Source organism: Peromyscus leucopus, chromosome X (assembly GCF_004664715.2).
Source record: "Peromyscus leucopus breed LL Stock chromosome X, UCI_PerLeu_2.1, whole genome shotgun sequence".
Lineage (NCBI taxonomy): Eukaryota > Metazoa > Chordata > Mammalia > Rodentia > Cricetidae > Peromyscus > Peromyscus leucopus.
In genome coordinates this window covers 90102547-90119218 of record NC_051083.1, presented here as the reverse complement: position 1 = coordinate 90119218, position 16672 = coordinate 90102547, and the positions used below count along the sequence as shown (strand labels likewise).

Sequence of the window (16672 nt, the reverse complement as noted above, 5' to 3'; positions counted from 1 at the left end):
TTTCTCGTGTTTCTTGTCAGCCACGACGATGAGACAAATCTACAGCCAATTTTGAAGTTCAGCTTTCTTCAGGCTGGTCATCAGAATGCTGTCCATGTTATGTTAGGTGAGCTCATGGCCTAAGCTCTCCAGGGCAGTGGGTATCATTAATTCCTTTTAATCCAGAACTGCCACCGCATGTTTACATTTATATTGTCCTTGTTATATCTTCCCTGCCCAATCAACATTCAACTTCAAACCTTTCATTTAGTACTTCCCAAGTAAAACTATGTATTATTCATGTGGGAAACACCTGGGCATCTTTACTGGAAAAGCTAAACAATTTCGAGAAAAGGTAAAAGTAATTTAGCCTAAATACACCAGGTGCTGGGCTGTACAATGACACTGGGCAAGCAAATCTTACTGACTCAGCACGAGCAGAACACTGGGGAACACAAAAGGAACCGGTACAGAGACCTGAGTTTAGCCCAGCACGGAAGCACACGCCTTAAACCCAGCACTCTGGAGGCAGAGGCAGGTGGATCTCAAGTTCATGGCCAGCCTGCTATACATGGAGCATTCCAGGACAGCCAAAGATTATAATGAAACCTTGCCTCAAATAACAATATTTAAGTACAGACAAGCATTTATTGGGTTTCTTTAGGTAAACTGTTTTGCATTTTGCCTCTATTTCTTAGTGCCCTTGGATATAAAAAAAGAAGTAATATATTTATCCAGTACATTTTTCATAGAAGTAGTGTAAGAATAACTTACATGGCCTGGAAAATACATGAGCACCTTGAGTTAGCTATAATTAAGTTCTTTGTTGCTGAGGACAAACAGAACAATTCACTCAAAGGACACCATGTTTGATTGAGAACATTCTTAATTTTATTTTCTTTAATTTTATAAAATACATTTTATAAGATGAGTTTCTACAAGTCTATTCTTTATGTTGTTAAAATCAAAATTCTATATCAGAAGTGAAGGAAACACTTGCAGTTGATTAACTCTCTCTTTGTGTGTGTGTGTGTGTGTATATATGTGTGTGTGTGCATGTGAGGGTTTCAGGGGACAGCTGGTTATCTGTTATGTTATTAAATCAAAACAACATAAAAGACATCGATCATTTCCCTTTCCTTCGTCTTGATTGGTTTCTTACAGAGCCTTTCCCTCTCCTCACTCTTGGGTCCCCTGCTAGCTATCTTCTCTACTGGCCCAGGAACGAGTCTCACTGTCTTCTTGTGTAGTCCTTCAACGTGGCAGAAAACACTCTGGGAATAAGGACGACACAGATCTATGATCAAAGGTCTAGAATAACCTCTTCTTCAGTCAAAGCAGATCGGAGTTGTTGTTTTTTTTTTTTTTGTTTTTGTTTTTTGTTTTTATCCCAAAGTTAACAAGTACAAGGTAAGTTTGACATCTGGGAGTTCTTCAGGTTTCAAATTCTGTCTATCTGTCCTCTCCATGTCTCCAGACCTCCATGGAAGCTTACCAAATAAACAGCTGACAGCTGGTGCAATCTATTATGCGACCTATACGTACCAAGAGACAATATCCTCTATGCTAAGTCTAATTCTCAAAATGCCAAGATAACATTAGCAAGCAAAATCATCTGTCATTTGTTCGAAAAGAAAAATATTGGACAGGTTATTCAAGTTGAGGTTGAAATTTACCAAGCCCATTTCTAAAAATGCAGAATACTTGTGGAAAATCCAAATAAATTCATGGGACTAGACAATTTCAAATATTTGGTAATGCTTATTGTCCAGTGTTCTTTTTTTCAAAAAGAACTATAATCAAAAAGCATTCTCCAGATCTTTCTGATCTAACTCCAAACAAGAGAGAAACAATTGGAAAATGTGAAACATGAATCATTCTCAAACTAATCAAGATCTTCAAATCACCCGCTAGGAGTGATTGGCTAAAAACCCAGGAAAAGAGCACCATTGTGAAGATATGCCAGAGGCCAGAGGACACAATTAATTGACAGAAAAAAAGGTATGCTATCCAAAGAGTTAACTATCTGTCATCTACCCGGGGGCCATCTTAAGTTACACCTATAGCCTTCACCAACTGCTGCTCTTTAGGTCACAGTCTTATTTCATGAAAGCTAGTTTCCGTCTATTCTCAGCTCCTTGGAAACCACAGGGTTGTCATGGTAGCTGTTATCAAGGAGAAGGGAGTGAGAAGATCATGACAACACTGTTTCTCTTCCTAATGAGGTGTAAGGACAGATTCTGCCCCCTTTGTCTACACAGACACTGTGCTCCCTTATGCAGTTAAGTAGGGCTGTCTGAGTTAGGGCTTATATAGTCCATTGCCATTGGGGTCAGAGCTCTCTTTCTAAGGGTGAAAGATCCTTGCTTTGACCCCTGTCTCCCAGCTGCAGGAGACAGATTTGGGCAAATGCTATCGCTTTGCTAGCACTCTTTTATTTTCTTCTGTCTTCAGTGGAAATAGGAAGATAGAGTGAGCTCTTGGTTTTGTGCATCAAGGAGAATACATGTGGCTCCTATTGATGGCAAGGAGACCAAGGACATTCCTGCTCTCTCCCTGAGAATCTTTCTTTCCACTTTGTTTTTCTCAATGGAAATGCCCTTGGAGAAGGAAGTACATCCTGGTCTTCAGAAGGTGCTCCCAAGTTGAATTAGAGCTTTCACTCCTCTGGGCCCTGCAGCTGGAGAATCGCCTTCTCAGGCACTCCCTGTTTCTAGCAGGAACCAGCTGTGGAGCACAATGACTAAAAGAGGTACGTGAAAGGGAGAGTCCACAGAGAGAGCTTAATCACTGCAAGACTCTCCTTTCTTGTTATACTCATCAAGTAAGAAGAGGGCCAATCAGCGGCAAAGGCAGAGTTAAGATAGGAGACACAACACTGTAGGCTGTGTGGTTAGAGCCTCGCTATTAGACAAAGGGGACTTTCTACGGGAGATCAGAACTTGGTGCCTCGGCCCATGAGTTTCAGGACGGCGAAGTTGTAAGTGGCAGCAATCATGAAGGTGAGCTGGAGGGAACAGAAGAGAGAAGGTGAGTGAGTAGAAAGGGAAGGTCTCTCGACCCAAAACCTTTTAGGAATGAGGGAGAGTTTGAAATAAAATCACAACTAAATAATAGGAAATTGTCTGTTTGAAAACAAAAACAACAACAAACTAAAAGGCATATTGCTGTTCTTTTTTCTATATTTGTGAATTGAAATCTTCTATTAGACACTTAAACAGTCGCCCAGATAACCTAATCAATAAAGATGTATTCCACAGCTAGGTTCTGCTAACCACTGACCTTTCCTTAAGGAAGTTAGCTAGGCCTGTGCTCTGTCATGTCAGCATGTGGAAGTGACTTGGAGTCGTAGAGTGTTTGCTATAGACACCCAGCTACTGCATGAGCATAGCCCTCCTATCTTTTATGTATCAACTGATTGTACAAAGTAGAAGTGAGCTGGATTTCTGTGAAAGCCTCCAGGTACTGAGGAGGACTCTGTGAGCTCTTCCCTGTGGTTAACTGCTGCTTGAGACTTGAGGTCAATCGCCTTGCCCTTCAGTGCCTCTGGAATGAGCATACTGCATTGGTGCTGTACCAACACCCCCTGCAGGGCCTGGGGCGTAGGACTGCCGCATGTCACAACAATTCTAATATGAGCAGGTCCCTCCAGTCTCCCCGAGAGTACTTAAGTCCACTAGAGACTATCTAAGAAGTTTCTACTGTACAGAATCCGGGGATACAGCAAATCCTGTTTAGTGATACTCAGGGCAGAATATGGAGCTCCACACTTTGCTGACCATTCTCATAGCTTCTCTCCAGCCTTTCAAAGTTGGAAGGAGTCTCTCTTCTAGTCTCAGCCTAACACTACTCAAGCTATCCCTGGAGCATTTATTTTCTAATATTATTTTAAAACAACTTACCAGGGAAACTAGTGTGGCTGCAGCACCCACAAATGCAGCAATAAACAGGTGGAAGGTCATTTGGAACTGCAGGAAAATGTGTGCAAGAGAATTATTTCATATAACAGAAAAGCAAAGCATGAGCCACACTAAAGAGTGAACGCAGTTTGCTAGCTGCATTGCGGTCTCTCCTGTATGTTAATTTTGTGTCTCTAACTAAATTTTCACTTCCCTAAGTGTCAACCTCCCATTTATCAGTCATGGCACCTCATACCCACAGTATCCCAAGGACTCAGAAAACAGATGAATGATCCCACAAAATTAACTCATTTCCTACAGTTGTGCCCAGGATCCCAAATTTCAAAGTCGATACTTTGTTTTCAAAGATGTTGTTTTTCTGACTTTCTCCCTAGGATTTGCTTTTATTCCCTTGCCTCTATACATGTTCTCAATGAAGCATTTTCTTTTTTTCAAGTGTACTTATTTCACTGGAAAACATGGAGTTTCAAATGTAAAGTATTTTATAGAGTCCATGTGTGTCTTTGTGCATGGCCTATTCTCTTGAGAAGTTTTTAACCTTAAGAAAAAAGGTTTCTCATTTGGGAAATTTTACTACTAAGTATCACCTTTATCTAAAGCTGTACATTTTTTTGGTAATGAGGGGAGTTTGGGAAAGTAAGATTTCTGCTGCAGCTCTGGGGAAAAGAGGTACTTTTACTTTTAATCAGTATGCTCATTGGTTCAGGCACACTTAGCCATTATTTTGTAGAAGGGAAATCTGCTTATTGAAAGTCCAACATGGAAAGACTACAGTCCTTGAAATTGAAGGTCATGAGGAGAAACTTCTGTTATAGGCTGGCATTTCTATACTATTAGCCAATCTCTTTCAAAAATAACCCTAATCATTCACTTACCTCAGCTGTTTTGCAGATGGACAGAAGGTTGGAGCCACAAACCTTGCCAGGGAAAGCATTCCATGGGAGAACACCTAAGGCACAAAAGTCAAGCAGAGTAAACTTAATAGAGCTAGAGGGCCATGTGGAGGCTTCCTCCAGAGCCTTTCTACCTTCTCTATCCTGGCAGTAAACCTGACATCGACAAGAAGCATGATCCTCCTTTCTAAAATTATATAAAAGCAAAGGTGGTATTGAATAGTGCTGAAATCTTATAGTATTGAAATGTGCTGCTTTGGGGGTTGGTAATGGCACTCAGTCAGAGAAAAGGAGTAAGAACAGCCAAAAAACCAAACAACCACAAACAAACAAACAAACCCTTCTAAAACTCCCATGTTCCCTTTCTGCGGGAGGAATCCTTGGTTTCAGGAAAGAGATTAATAAATTAAGGTGCATTTATTCATCATCTTACAATACTTCCATAATCACCATCTTCCTCACCCTAGGACAAAAACAATACACGTTGCTTCCATAGATGCCAGGGAATCTGAGACCCCCACATCCAACTCACCGTACATCCTGGCATCAGCGCAGAGACTGCCTATACTGGCAGAGGTCTTGCTGGGGTTGGCAATAGACTGACAGGTGGTCCAGGTATTGAAGTAAATGTACACAGGCACAGCAGAGCAGGCAAACACCAGGAGCCACACAACAGTCAGGGCATAGGTGATGCCCACAAACTAAAACAATTGACATGGGGTGGTTAGAAATCAGCATCGGTGTGCAGACCCTGAAACACAAGCTGGAAGATCCCGGAGTGGCATATGCCAATGAAGCCAGATTCCAGGCACCTCCCTCAAATGGAATTAGTGAGCAGGGCACTTCTACGAAGTGTCATCGGCAGTGTCTCTTAGAGAACTGGCCCCAAGTGTGATGGAGGGTAGGGGAGTGGATGGGAGTTGGGGTGAGGCGGATCCCTGGGTTAGAGGGGCTTCAGGGGATTTGGAGGGCAGAGAAGGTGTAAAGAAGTAAAAATAAAAAAAGTCCTGAAAGAAAGTTGTGCCATTTTGTGCCTTAGGCTGAGCTTGCAAGATGTTCTTTGGAGTTTTGTTCCCTAGTCACTGAACAGTGCCAATAGGAGATTTAAATTTTAGACTAAAACCATTCTAAGCTAACTGCTGGTCACAAAAAGTCATCACCACAACACACACATGTTAAGACCCCAAAAGATCTTTAACTCTAGAAACTAAAAACAATACATGTCTTTCTAAAACATGGCTAGCCCAAAGATAAATGTGAAATATACAGATCTAGCCTAATTCTCTCTGGGACCCCAATAGTAATACGATCCCAGAATACTGTGACTTGGGTCAATTCTTTAATTTCTATGGTCCACCCTCCATTTCAGGTTACGTGTCTAAGTCTCAATCCCATGACAAGTATTTTAGATTCTTGTATAGTCTGGTCCACTCTTGTAGTCTTTGCTAGGAACAAAATAAAGGGATACCAACAGATTGGTTAGAAATGGTCTTATTGTACAAAGCATCCTACAAAATTCATGCTTTTCAGTTTGAGACGAAATTTTCTAGGGAACCTTTGGAAGGTTAGGCTAAGCCGGCCAGGCACCACTTTCTTCCTGACCATATCGTTCGGCTGTAGCCATCGCTTCCTCACTCAAAAGCCAGGCCTCTGGAGAGGACCCAACCTTGGGTGGGGATGAGGCCACAGACTCACGCCCAATTGTCTCCCACCCCTTGTTATTGCCACAAAATCCTGAGGATGATCACCTTGTCGGGATGTCCTAGCCATTTTCCCAAACAATGACACACCCGCTCCAAAGAATGAGCTTGATGTTGGCCTCTGGAACCCCTCCCCTTCTGGCCCCCTGTTACCGTTGCGCTCAGGCCCTTGCCGCAGATGGTGGTCTTGTAGTCGCCAAAGATCTGCCTGACTGCGCCGGTGGTGTAGAAGCCCTCAGCCAGCAGGAGGGCCCCATAAAGGAAGAAGAAAGAGGCAGTTCCATAGATGACATACTGGAAAGCATGAATCCTGCATTGACAGATGGAAAAGTCCAGACGACCGTATTCAGAGGACACAGCTCTTTTCGTCAGTTAGTAAAGGTACATGCCTGAGGAGCTAGAGGTTCTTAAGAGGAATCACTGGGTTTCCCTGAGTTCCTTCACCTTTTCTTCACTGAAGTGAATGAAGCCAGATGGTAGGTGGGCAAAAGCATGTGCTTCTCTTCCCACCCCCGGAATTCTTGTTATCCTGCATCCTAGAGAAGCAAGCTTGCCACCCCTTGCCTGACCCTTCAGAAGTGCTACTCCACAGGAGAGATACGCTCGACAAACCGGGAGATGCGCGGACAAATGTAGCCTGACTTGCTCTTGGAGTAGGCGAGACTAAGCCTGAGTACACAAGAACAGTGTGTCAGACCAAGACCAGGGACTCCACTCTGCCCCGTCGTTGGACCTCCACCTGCCATTGTGGAGACAACTCACACAACATTAAACACACCTAGCAGAAACTGGACCCTGTGTGAGCCAACAGGGAGGAGTGAGAGGAGGCATACCTCTTTTCTGAACCTGACATTATCTCCTCACTTAGAGCTTGCAACATGGCACAGGAGACTCTGTACACTGAGAGATGGTCAGGAATTCGATCTGGCTCCACACTGGTCCCCTACTACTCATGAGGATGCTGAGGAGTTTTGTACCTCCATGACAGGGTGAGGGGAAAAAAAGACGTGGGTCTGGGAGCGGGGAGGTACTTACACATTAATGAGATACTCATAATCCTGGAAGTTTTTGGAGAAATAGGTCTCAATTAGCTTCTCTGTACCAGTGAGAGCTTCATGTCCACATCCACAGAACAGTGCCACTCCAAAGAAACACAATCCAGTGGCCACCAGGGAAGCAAAGGGGGCCCCAACCAGACATCTTGCACAGCACTCTAACAAGCCTAGGGAAGAAGAGGGCCGTCAGGTATGCATATAGGTAACTCATCCACTCACATCCACTGCCGGGCCAAGTAGCCCATGCTGCCAAGCACAGAGACTGGTTGTCTTGGGAGCTCTAAAGGAGAATCTACAGGTTTTAGCTTTGGGAATGTGAGATTGACCCAGATTCATTATTTTGCCCCATTCTTAAAATTGAAGCCTCATGTTCAATACACAGAATATATATATGGGTTTTTAAAAGGAATCAACTAATTCAAGTAGCAATCCAGGAAAGTGATAAGATTAGCCCCACTTTTCTTACTCTTGTAGTCTGTTGACTTATTTTAATTATTCATCAACTATGGAATAAATGTGCCCAGCACTGGACATGGGATATGAAAACAGAACAGGGACAAACTCTGCCAAATTGGAAACCTTCAGTTGACTGAGGAAGAATGAATGAAGCAAGTGTAATACTTTCCACCACCAATTCCAGCAAACCAAGTAAATGGCTACAGAGAGTAAATACATTTAGAATTTCAGAAGAAAGCGCATGAACCATAGATGTTAGTGTTTTCAGATACAATTTGAACTGAAAGAGCATTCCAGGGGGGAGATAGGATGGGAAGTGCATGTTTCTGGACATTCGACACATGATGCATATTTGCTGCAAGGAATGCCAAATCTTCTTGATCTGGATAGAAGGGATCAGCCCAGAGAAGAAAGGAACTGGCACAGGACAAGGAAGGTTGCTTTTGCACACAATGATAAAAAGAATAGTGAGAATGAAAATGCAGACTTGGGGCTGGAGAGAGGGCTCGGTGGTTAAGATTGCTTGCTGCTTCTACAGAACCCATGTGAGACAGCTCCAGAGTATTTGATTGCCTATTCAATAGAGATATACTTTAATAAAGGCTTGATGATTTGTCGATGTTTGAACATTTGCTACATACCACTGTAGCTTGTCCAGTTTCTGTACCCTCAAAATTACACTGAGATTCTGTTGGTACAGCCACAAGGAGACTTTCTGTAATGACCACAGCAGCTTTCTGGCATGGGACACGGGCCATGGGAACACACAAGGCCTGGGAACACAGGTGTCTTAAAGTGCTAAGAATACCTGAGATCCCCAGACCAGGTACCTCTTAGTCCTGTACCAGTGTTGCTGAGAAATAAGAAAGGTACATCAAGTAGTCACTGACCCTGGAAGCAGTTATGGCCCAAGTTCTGGTATTTATGAAATGAAACTGATCAAATGCCAAGTAGATGGCTGACTAGACAGATACACATGTGGTTCCCTCTGGCCTCTTGACCACATCTGCAAAAGGTGGAAAAATAAAAATATGAAGTTCTTTAAATAGGAGGTATATGTAATAGATATATCAGATAGTGAATGTAGATAGTATATATTTAATATATGCACTGTATATAATGTATAAAACATATGTGCACACATATTTAGTAATGTATATATACACATACATACATACATATATACATACATACATAGGTCAGCTCATTTTTACACATCTATTCCTATAGTAAATTTACTTAGAGATAATATGGAAATGTGCCTGAGAAAGTACTAGTTTGTGATAAGTATGTTGTAACTCCTTATCTCCTTATAGAATGAAAATAATTTTCTAAAGTTTGGACTTTTATATTCATGTATTTCTCTAAGCCAAGTTCAATTATCTACAACAGAATACCAGGAGAAATTGAATTTCATTATCTTACCCCCTTAATATGAGCTCAGTTTTTATTAAAACCTCAGATATTTAAACATGTGATTTTCACAGCTAAGTTGAACAATGTCAACAGATGTTGAAAGATCAAATTATGTTTATCATAGAAAAAAAAAAGCTGGGATAGAGGCATTTATTTGTTTCTTTTATCAGAACCACAGACTAAGTGAGCCCTATTACCCATCACTCACTGAAAGGACAGCCTTCCCTAGACTTCAAAGAGTGTACATTGCATTAGAGATATGGCTCAGAAGCCCAAGCCAAAGTATGCAGCAAACATTTGTAGCTGAATTGGGTCCCTTTCGTTTTCCCCAAGCTGAAGCACTCCACAAGAGGCAACCAATTGGTTTGTCGCCGTGCTACTGTGAGGAGAGGCTGAGTTTACTCAGCATGAACTTTGCAAGAGAGATGTGTATGCATGTGCACACTTGCACAGATGTGTACAATACACGCATGTGTACACCAAAGTAAAGCAAAACAGCTGAAACTCATCACTGTCTTGGGGAGACATTCCAGAAATTGATCTTATTTTTTATCATTAGTTGTAGATACTACATGTATCCAGTAAGTCAAGAAAAGACACTTGGAAGTAAACACACCACCATTTTCATTCTCTGCCCTTTTAACTCCTCTCCACCCTCAGACTCTTAGACTCTTCTAGTAAAGAAGGTCTCTGAAGCCTGAGGTGGGGGTGGGGAGGTCACTGACCCCACTGTTCTCTCTCTCTCTCCAGCAAAGGGTCAAACCTTGGACACAGCCCTCCATAACTTCCCCAGACAAAGAAGCCTTGTTTTCTCCTGCGATCTCAGGAGCCTCATTGGTATTCTGCAAGGCCCTGCAGGCCTGGGGGTGGGGAGGGGGTCAGATCCAGTAAACAATGGCAGAACTGTTTATTTAGCCAGGGTAAGGAGAGCCATCTACCCTGGCAAGTGGTCATCCTGTGCCCATTCACTCACCCCAGAATTTTCATCATGGGATGGTCTAATGGTGAGGCAGGTGTGATCAGGAACTTGAGCTCTTGCCAGCCAGAGACATCTACTCAGTGCTTTAGCTGATGCCCTTCTATGTCGTCTACACTAAGGATGATTTTTCCCTCTTCCCATCAAGTGATGAAACGAAGAATGATTTACCATCCTGGACAAATAATCATTTGGTGGTCAACAAAATAACCAGAAAATGTTACATTTAGTGTTTTTACTGGGAGACAAAACTTTAGGAGCAACTCTAAATCACCACCACTTTATTTTTTACACTTATTTTCTTAGTTCTCAGATAATAACTTAACACTCCCCTTTTTGTTCTATTGATGTTCAAGGCAAGAAACAAGGACACAGACTTTAGTGAGTCTCTCTAATGTGGAATTTATCCTTGAGATAAATTGACTGCTGTTAGGTTATAAAATATTTTAACAATGTCAAAACAAGCATCTGATGTTAATTTCCTCAAAATTCAGATGAAATGTTTGTTCTAAGGGGCATTTAAGTTCAGCAGAAGTAAGGAACCGCAGCTAATCTGCCCAAGCAAAAGTCAAAATTTGAATTCCAACAGGGGAAAACTCAGAACATATAAGAGATTGTCTTTTCATCAAAGTCGTTGACAGTCAAAGGATTCTGAATAAAAGTCCATTGGGTTCACTTCAATTTTCACAATCCAAGAAATGAACTTGGGAACATGTGAGCAGCAGCCTAAAACCATAAGCTCTCTGTTTCAGAATACCTCAGGGTCAACAGGGTTTTGAATGTTAAAAGGCATTCTGTCATTTCCCAGCTAAGTATAAATTGTGATGTGGTGGAGTCAGTATAAAAGAATTACATAATACAATTGCTACTCAATGAGATTTAAATGCCTCATTTTGATGAGAGATCACAGAGAAAATTAATGACGCTTTTTTTTTCTTTGTGTTTGAGTAACTTGAGGACACTAACATCGAACACAGTACTAGTAACATAGATGCTGCAAGAAATAGAAATGAAGAGTCCAGTTCCCCTTCCTCAGAAAACTTGTAATCTTGTTTAGGAGAACAAACTTATTTCCTAAATTGAAAACCAAAGATACCTCTTACTAGTGTTAAAGTGGATGTAACCAAATCCTGTGGTGAAAATCTACGGAAGACATTAGTTCAGAATTAGTTATATTTATCTCCAAATCCCCCAGATAAGAATGATGAATCTGTGATAGAACTTCCCTTCTCAGCAACGTTTGCTGTCAGAGATCAACAGTACTATTGTGACTCTCAGATTAAGGCCCATCCCACTGACTGTCCTGATCCTGATTCGGTCTCTTTAAGCAGGAGCCAAGTGCTCCAGAGCCCTCCCTCCTTTCCCATGCCCTGGGCACACCTCAAGGACCAGCTCCATGATGGAAATTCAGTGTGAATCTGGGAACTCATCAAAGGGAGGAGAGGAAGGGCTTTCATAGAAAGGAATGGTAGAAAGAGACCAATTGTACCCCACACAATTCCCAGCTTGTCTCTTGAATCCAGCTGACAAAGGGAGAGATAGAAGAACCCTATACAATAGAGCAAAACAACAGGCAAGCTCTTTGAGTGAGAAACTGGTCCCATCTCCCTAAGTCTCTAATATGCGCTGCAGTCTTCCCCTCCTCCCAGAATCCACCCCTTAACCTCAACCCACAAACAGAGGCTTCCTTGATCAGGGCCTACAGCCATTAACATGGCCAAGATACTAGAGCAGCTGTGACTGGTACTAGGGATAGATGGTGATAAGTGGGTAGGGTTCTAGAAGTAAAACAACCATTATCAGGAGGTGACAGAGACAAAGGCTTTTGCTTCTGGTCTCATCTTGTTGGGACAAAGCCTTGCCCATGACTTTGTCTTTCCTGTATTCTATTAGCACTTAGAGTATATTCAAGAGCTCAAAAGGGCTCTACTGGGGCCTGAGGATTCAAGCTTGCTTGATAGTCAAGTCATATGGACAAAGTTAAATAAAAACCTCCTTATTAGACAGGTATTATTATCACTGCTGCTACGACCAGTGATCACTCCTATTGCTACCACCACCAGGAAGAACAACTGGCCCACCGTACCTCCTATGTTCGTCTTCAGATACAGACTGGAACACACACACACACACACACACACACACACACACACACACACACACACACACACACAGAGTCACGGGGCCGGGGAGCGTGCAATTCATGTGCAAACATTTGGAGGCCAAAATCCAAGCTTGGTTGTTTAAATCTGTTCCTTGAACACTGTCTCTACCTTGTCCAGTTGTGGGGAGATGAAGAACAATCTGTCAGTAGAGACAAGTGCAGCCCTGCCTTATGCTACTAGATCCCCCTCTTGCCTTGGTTAAAGTGGGAAGCTGACCTGCAGAACCTCACCCTCTTCCTTGGGATGCCACTGACTCTTTTCCAAAGCCCTGAACAGCAAAGAGCTCCAAGGTCAGTGAGAGATCACTTTTAATCATGTGGCAAAGGCTAAGGAAGGACTCGCTGAACCTTTAGTGCAACTTTGACACTGGGGAGGGCCTGTGAATGGGACAAGATGGGAAAACTCTGTTCACTGACCGTGGCTTATGATCTTTCCTTATCAGCTTACTGCCCTGACTTAATCTTTTCTAAACCTAAAGTTCCATGGGCAGAAACAATATTTGTCTTTTTCTTTCAGAACTAAAGAACTGTAACCAAGGGATGATTCTCAAGGCTATACAATCCCTCCCTCCCTCCCTCCCTCTCCTCTCTCTCTCTCTCTGTCTTTCTCTGTCTCTCACACACACCCCTCAAACAAACGAACAAAGGACATGGAAAAATGAATGCGTCACTGGCTTGGGTAGGACCTGTAGATGTTCCTACCCTCCTCCCTAGGTTAAAAATGTTACTATTCAGAACTCTGAGAGAACATTATCGTTAGGATATGGACAAGATTTCTTGGTGTCCTGGCTCAGGGCCAAGGTGAAGCCCCTCAAGCTGGGCAAACTGCTTAATCTCTCTAGCTTTTCAAGAGCTCCTGGCTAGGAAGAGCCAGGTAAGAAATGGTGTGGCAAAGGCTGCCCTTGATCATTTTAGCCAGTGTCTCTAGCAGGAGTCAGTTAGCATGCTGCTCTAAATCTGCTTTCTTTTTAACTCCTGGCGTTCTTGTGGCGCCTTTGATGGGATTCAGATAGTCTTCAGGTACCTGGTAGAGCTCAGCCTCTGCTCTGCCTCCACATTTTGTACTTCCAAACCACTCTTGGAGGGAAGCATCATCGAAGTCTGGTTGCCAGGGTAACGGCCACTGTTCTCAGATGACAACAAGCTTGAGGAAGTCGATGTTTTGCTGTTCAGCGATGGCATTGTTATTGAGCAGAAAATATTCACTATGGCTCTTTGTCTCTTTCTCCGTTCCATTGTTATTCCAAACACTCATCTGAAGCATCTCCCTGCCAAGTCTGGACAAGGTTTTAGTAAGCTGTTACACTGCCCATAAGCTTTTTGCTCAGACACTACTGAATTTGGTACTCTTCTTCACTTCCGATCCTAAGAGATTTTGTGGTCGAGGTAATAAGCTGCCCGTTTCTGGAGGTGATTAAGCAGAGACTTATGTATGTTTAATTTATTGTCAAAGGGATGGCTTCTGCATTGATGATTGGCTCATGTAACATTTTGTGAATGGCAGTCTCCCTATGTTGTCTAGCTGGCCATTTCTACTGCTCCTCCTGCTTCAGGTCCCTAGGGTGTTAGAGGCATGGGCCACCACACACAGCTTCGCCTCAGAGAAGTTCCAGTGCTCTTTTCAATTCCAGATTCTATGACTGGACTTGTCTATTGCAATAGTTAAACAGCAGTGCACTCCACAGCAGAAGCAATAGCATTTCACTGCCTTGTCAGAGACGGCTGAACAATCACACTGTCTCAGATACTGTGTTATTGAGTGACTAGAGAAACAATGGCTACCCTGTCACGTATCCCTAGTACATGTATTGCTTAGCCAAATATACATCCTTAGTGATACCGTGTGTGTGTGTGTGTGTGTGTGTGTGTGTGAGAGAGAGAGAGAGAGAGAGAGAGAGAGAGAGAGAGAGAGACAGAGACAGAGACAGAGAGACAGAGAGACAGAGAGAGACAGAGAGAGACAGAGAGAGAGAGATAGATATCGATCCTGGCCTCCCTTATAAGAAAATACTCCTGTGATCATTTTCTTTCTTTCTTCCTATCTTTTCTTCAAGGATTTATCCCCCAGGATATAAGATTCAACTTGCATTTCCCCTGTTTTGAAGGAGCAACCTCCTCAATCGGCTGCTCTCACATCAGATAGGATTTCTGGGTCCAGAGCAAGAACTGAGTTCTTCCCACGATTCTTCTCATCCTGTTGCACTCAGGCCATCAAATGGTTCTTACACAAAGAAAACCGGACAACCTTAGAAGGAGGACGCAGCAGCCTAGACATGCATTGTTATATAATACATACTAGTTGACGTCATCAGAATTGACAATGGGTACAGAACTTGTCTACATTGACAGGACTGCCACAGCATTAGTACCTGATCTTCCACCCTGAAAGTAGACAAAACAGTTATTGTTGCCCCTGTGTTCCAGATGATGACTCATGGGGACATGTCCAATTTTGCAGAGTTCATTAGAGACTGAGCTGAGATCCAAACCTGGTTATTTGGCCTCCTAGTCTAGTACTCCACCCTCTTAACTATCCTACTAACTTACATGCTTCTAACAGTTCCCTCTGTGACTTGGGATGGAAAAAAAGGCAAGGTTAACATCAGTTCAGTCTAACTGAAAAACTACTTCCGTGGCTCCTATCAACTTACTGGCTACTATGTTGCACGGTGAAGACACAGGGAAACTGAATCTCCTTTCATTCAGGATGTGTTCAAGCTGCTACTTTTATCGGTCCCAAATGTGAGCAATATGTAGATATCTCTGTGGCATCTTGCCTAAGCAAAGACCCTTATGTTCCACCCACCTTATGCTGAATAGACACCGCGGGACACCAGAACTTCACAGCTTCCACCTTTACAGGACGTAGAAAAGTCCTCAGGTCTCAGTCAACAAGTGCCCTTAGATAGAAGCCTTCTTGGTACAGCAGGAATTCATGGTACTTACTAGAAATGTTGAGCTGTATGTGGTACACACACACACACACACACACACACACACATGCACACACAATCCATATCTATTCCCTACAGATATGGATTAGATACAGATAATAGATAGTCCATATCTATTCACAATGATAAAACCATTGTGAACTGTATTTTCATTTTCTGAACCTGAAATATATAGCATAGACACTTCTAAGTCTGAGTCCAATTTTCCCTGTTCCTCCATCCTATTGATGCCAAACATGCTGTGAAATTCGTACCAGGGAAGTGAGGATTTGATATATCTGAGGATTAGTCAATATTCAAGTTGCCCCAGTGGAACCAGGGGTTCCAGATGACCCCACCATAACCAGGGCCTTAAGATCAGGGGAAAGGAGAAAGGAGAAGGAGGTGAAGGGGTAGGAAGCCACATGGTCACATCCATCCTGCTGGGCATTCTCTCCAAGGACCTGTGGGACTCCACATGTACTGATGGCACTCACTGGCAATAAAGCATTAGGCTGAGTACAGTAAAGAAGGAGTTAATACGATGAAATGCTAAGGAATGAAAACAGAAAACAAGGGCCAAAACACAACTTAACGAAACCACTGGAAACCCAACGCCCCAAAGTTGGAAATTCTCCTTTGAATTCCTGTATGTTCGCTGCTAAAGTTTTTGAAACTCACCCATGTCTTTGGCACTCTGACTCCAACTGCAGCCTGCTGGCTAGTCTGCTTTGCGGCTGACTTTGTTCAGCTGGAAGGATCCTGGTCTCTCCAGTCTCCTTCTTCTGTCCTTTACTTTTTCTCTCTGAGTATCTTTGTCCTCTCCTCCTGCAATGAAAAGGACTCTCTGATTGACAGCCAACCCCCTTAAAGAGACAGGCTCGCTTTCCTCCTCCTCTCCTCCTCCCCTTCTCCTCCCCTTGTCCCCACCTCCTTTGGGATCCTCCCTTCTTTAAGGGCTCCATCTTCTCTTTCTGCCTTTCACTCCCAATTGTTTCTTTTTTTCCTTCTTTTTTCTAAAGCTTCTCTAGAATTTCATTTTGCTACAAAGACATCTGGAAATGTGAATTGGGGGTGGGAATTAAATGGAGGGGTCCTGCAATCGTCCAACTGATCCTTGGGTCTATCTGATGCATCATACCTCAGTCTGAGCATACTGAAGTCATGTGAAATGGTAGCC

General features: G+C 42.9%; 1 protein-coding gene across 2 annotated transcripts; it reads right to left on the bottom strand.

Moving 5' to 3' along the window:
- Window positions 1-1073: 1073 nt before the first annotated feature.
- On the bottom strand, window positions 1074-16344 carry Plp1 (proteolipid protein 1). 2 transcript variants are annotated; one of them, XM_028855733.2, is made up of 7 exons: window positions 16174-16344; window positions 7528-7714; window positions 6646-6802; window positions 5325-5493; window positions 4775-4848; window positions 3882-3947; window positions 1074-2986 (listed from the first exon to the last, which is right to left on the bottom strand). In XM_028855733.2, exons 1-7 carry the CDS (start codon window positions 16175-16177, stop codon window positions 2915-2917), a joined length of 729 nt encoding a protein of 242 aa, XP_028711566.1. In that variant the 5' UTR covers window positions 16178-16344; the 3' UTR covers window positions 1074-2914. The 2 variants fall into 2 exon arrangements, with proteins under 2 accessions (XP_028711566.1, XP_028711565.1); XM_028855732.2 differs by having other exon boundaries at window positions 6541-6802; window positions 16174-16342.
- Between the last annotated feature and the right edge of the window lie 328 nt (window positions 16345-16672).

Bases quoted from the DNA above. Each gene is read 5' to 3' on its own strand.
- Plp1 (XM_028855732.2), bottom strand. The intron at 6,803-7,527 runs GTAAGTACCTCC...CTGTCAATGCAG, and splicing joins TATGAGTATCTCATTAATGT to GATTCATGCTTTCCAGTATG. The intron at 5,494-6,540 runs GTGATCATCCTC...CAATTGTTTTAG, and splicing joins GGCTAGGACATCCCGACAAG to TTTGTGGGCATCACCTATGC.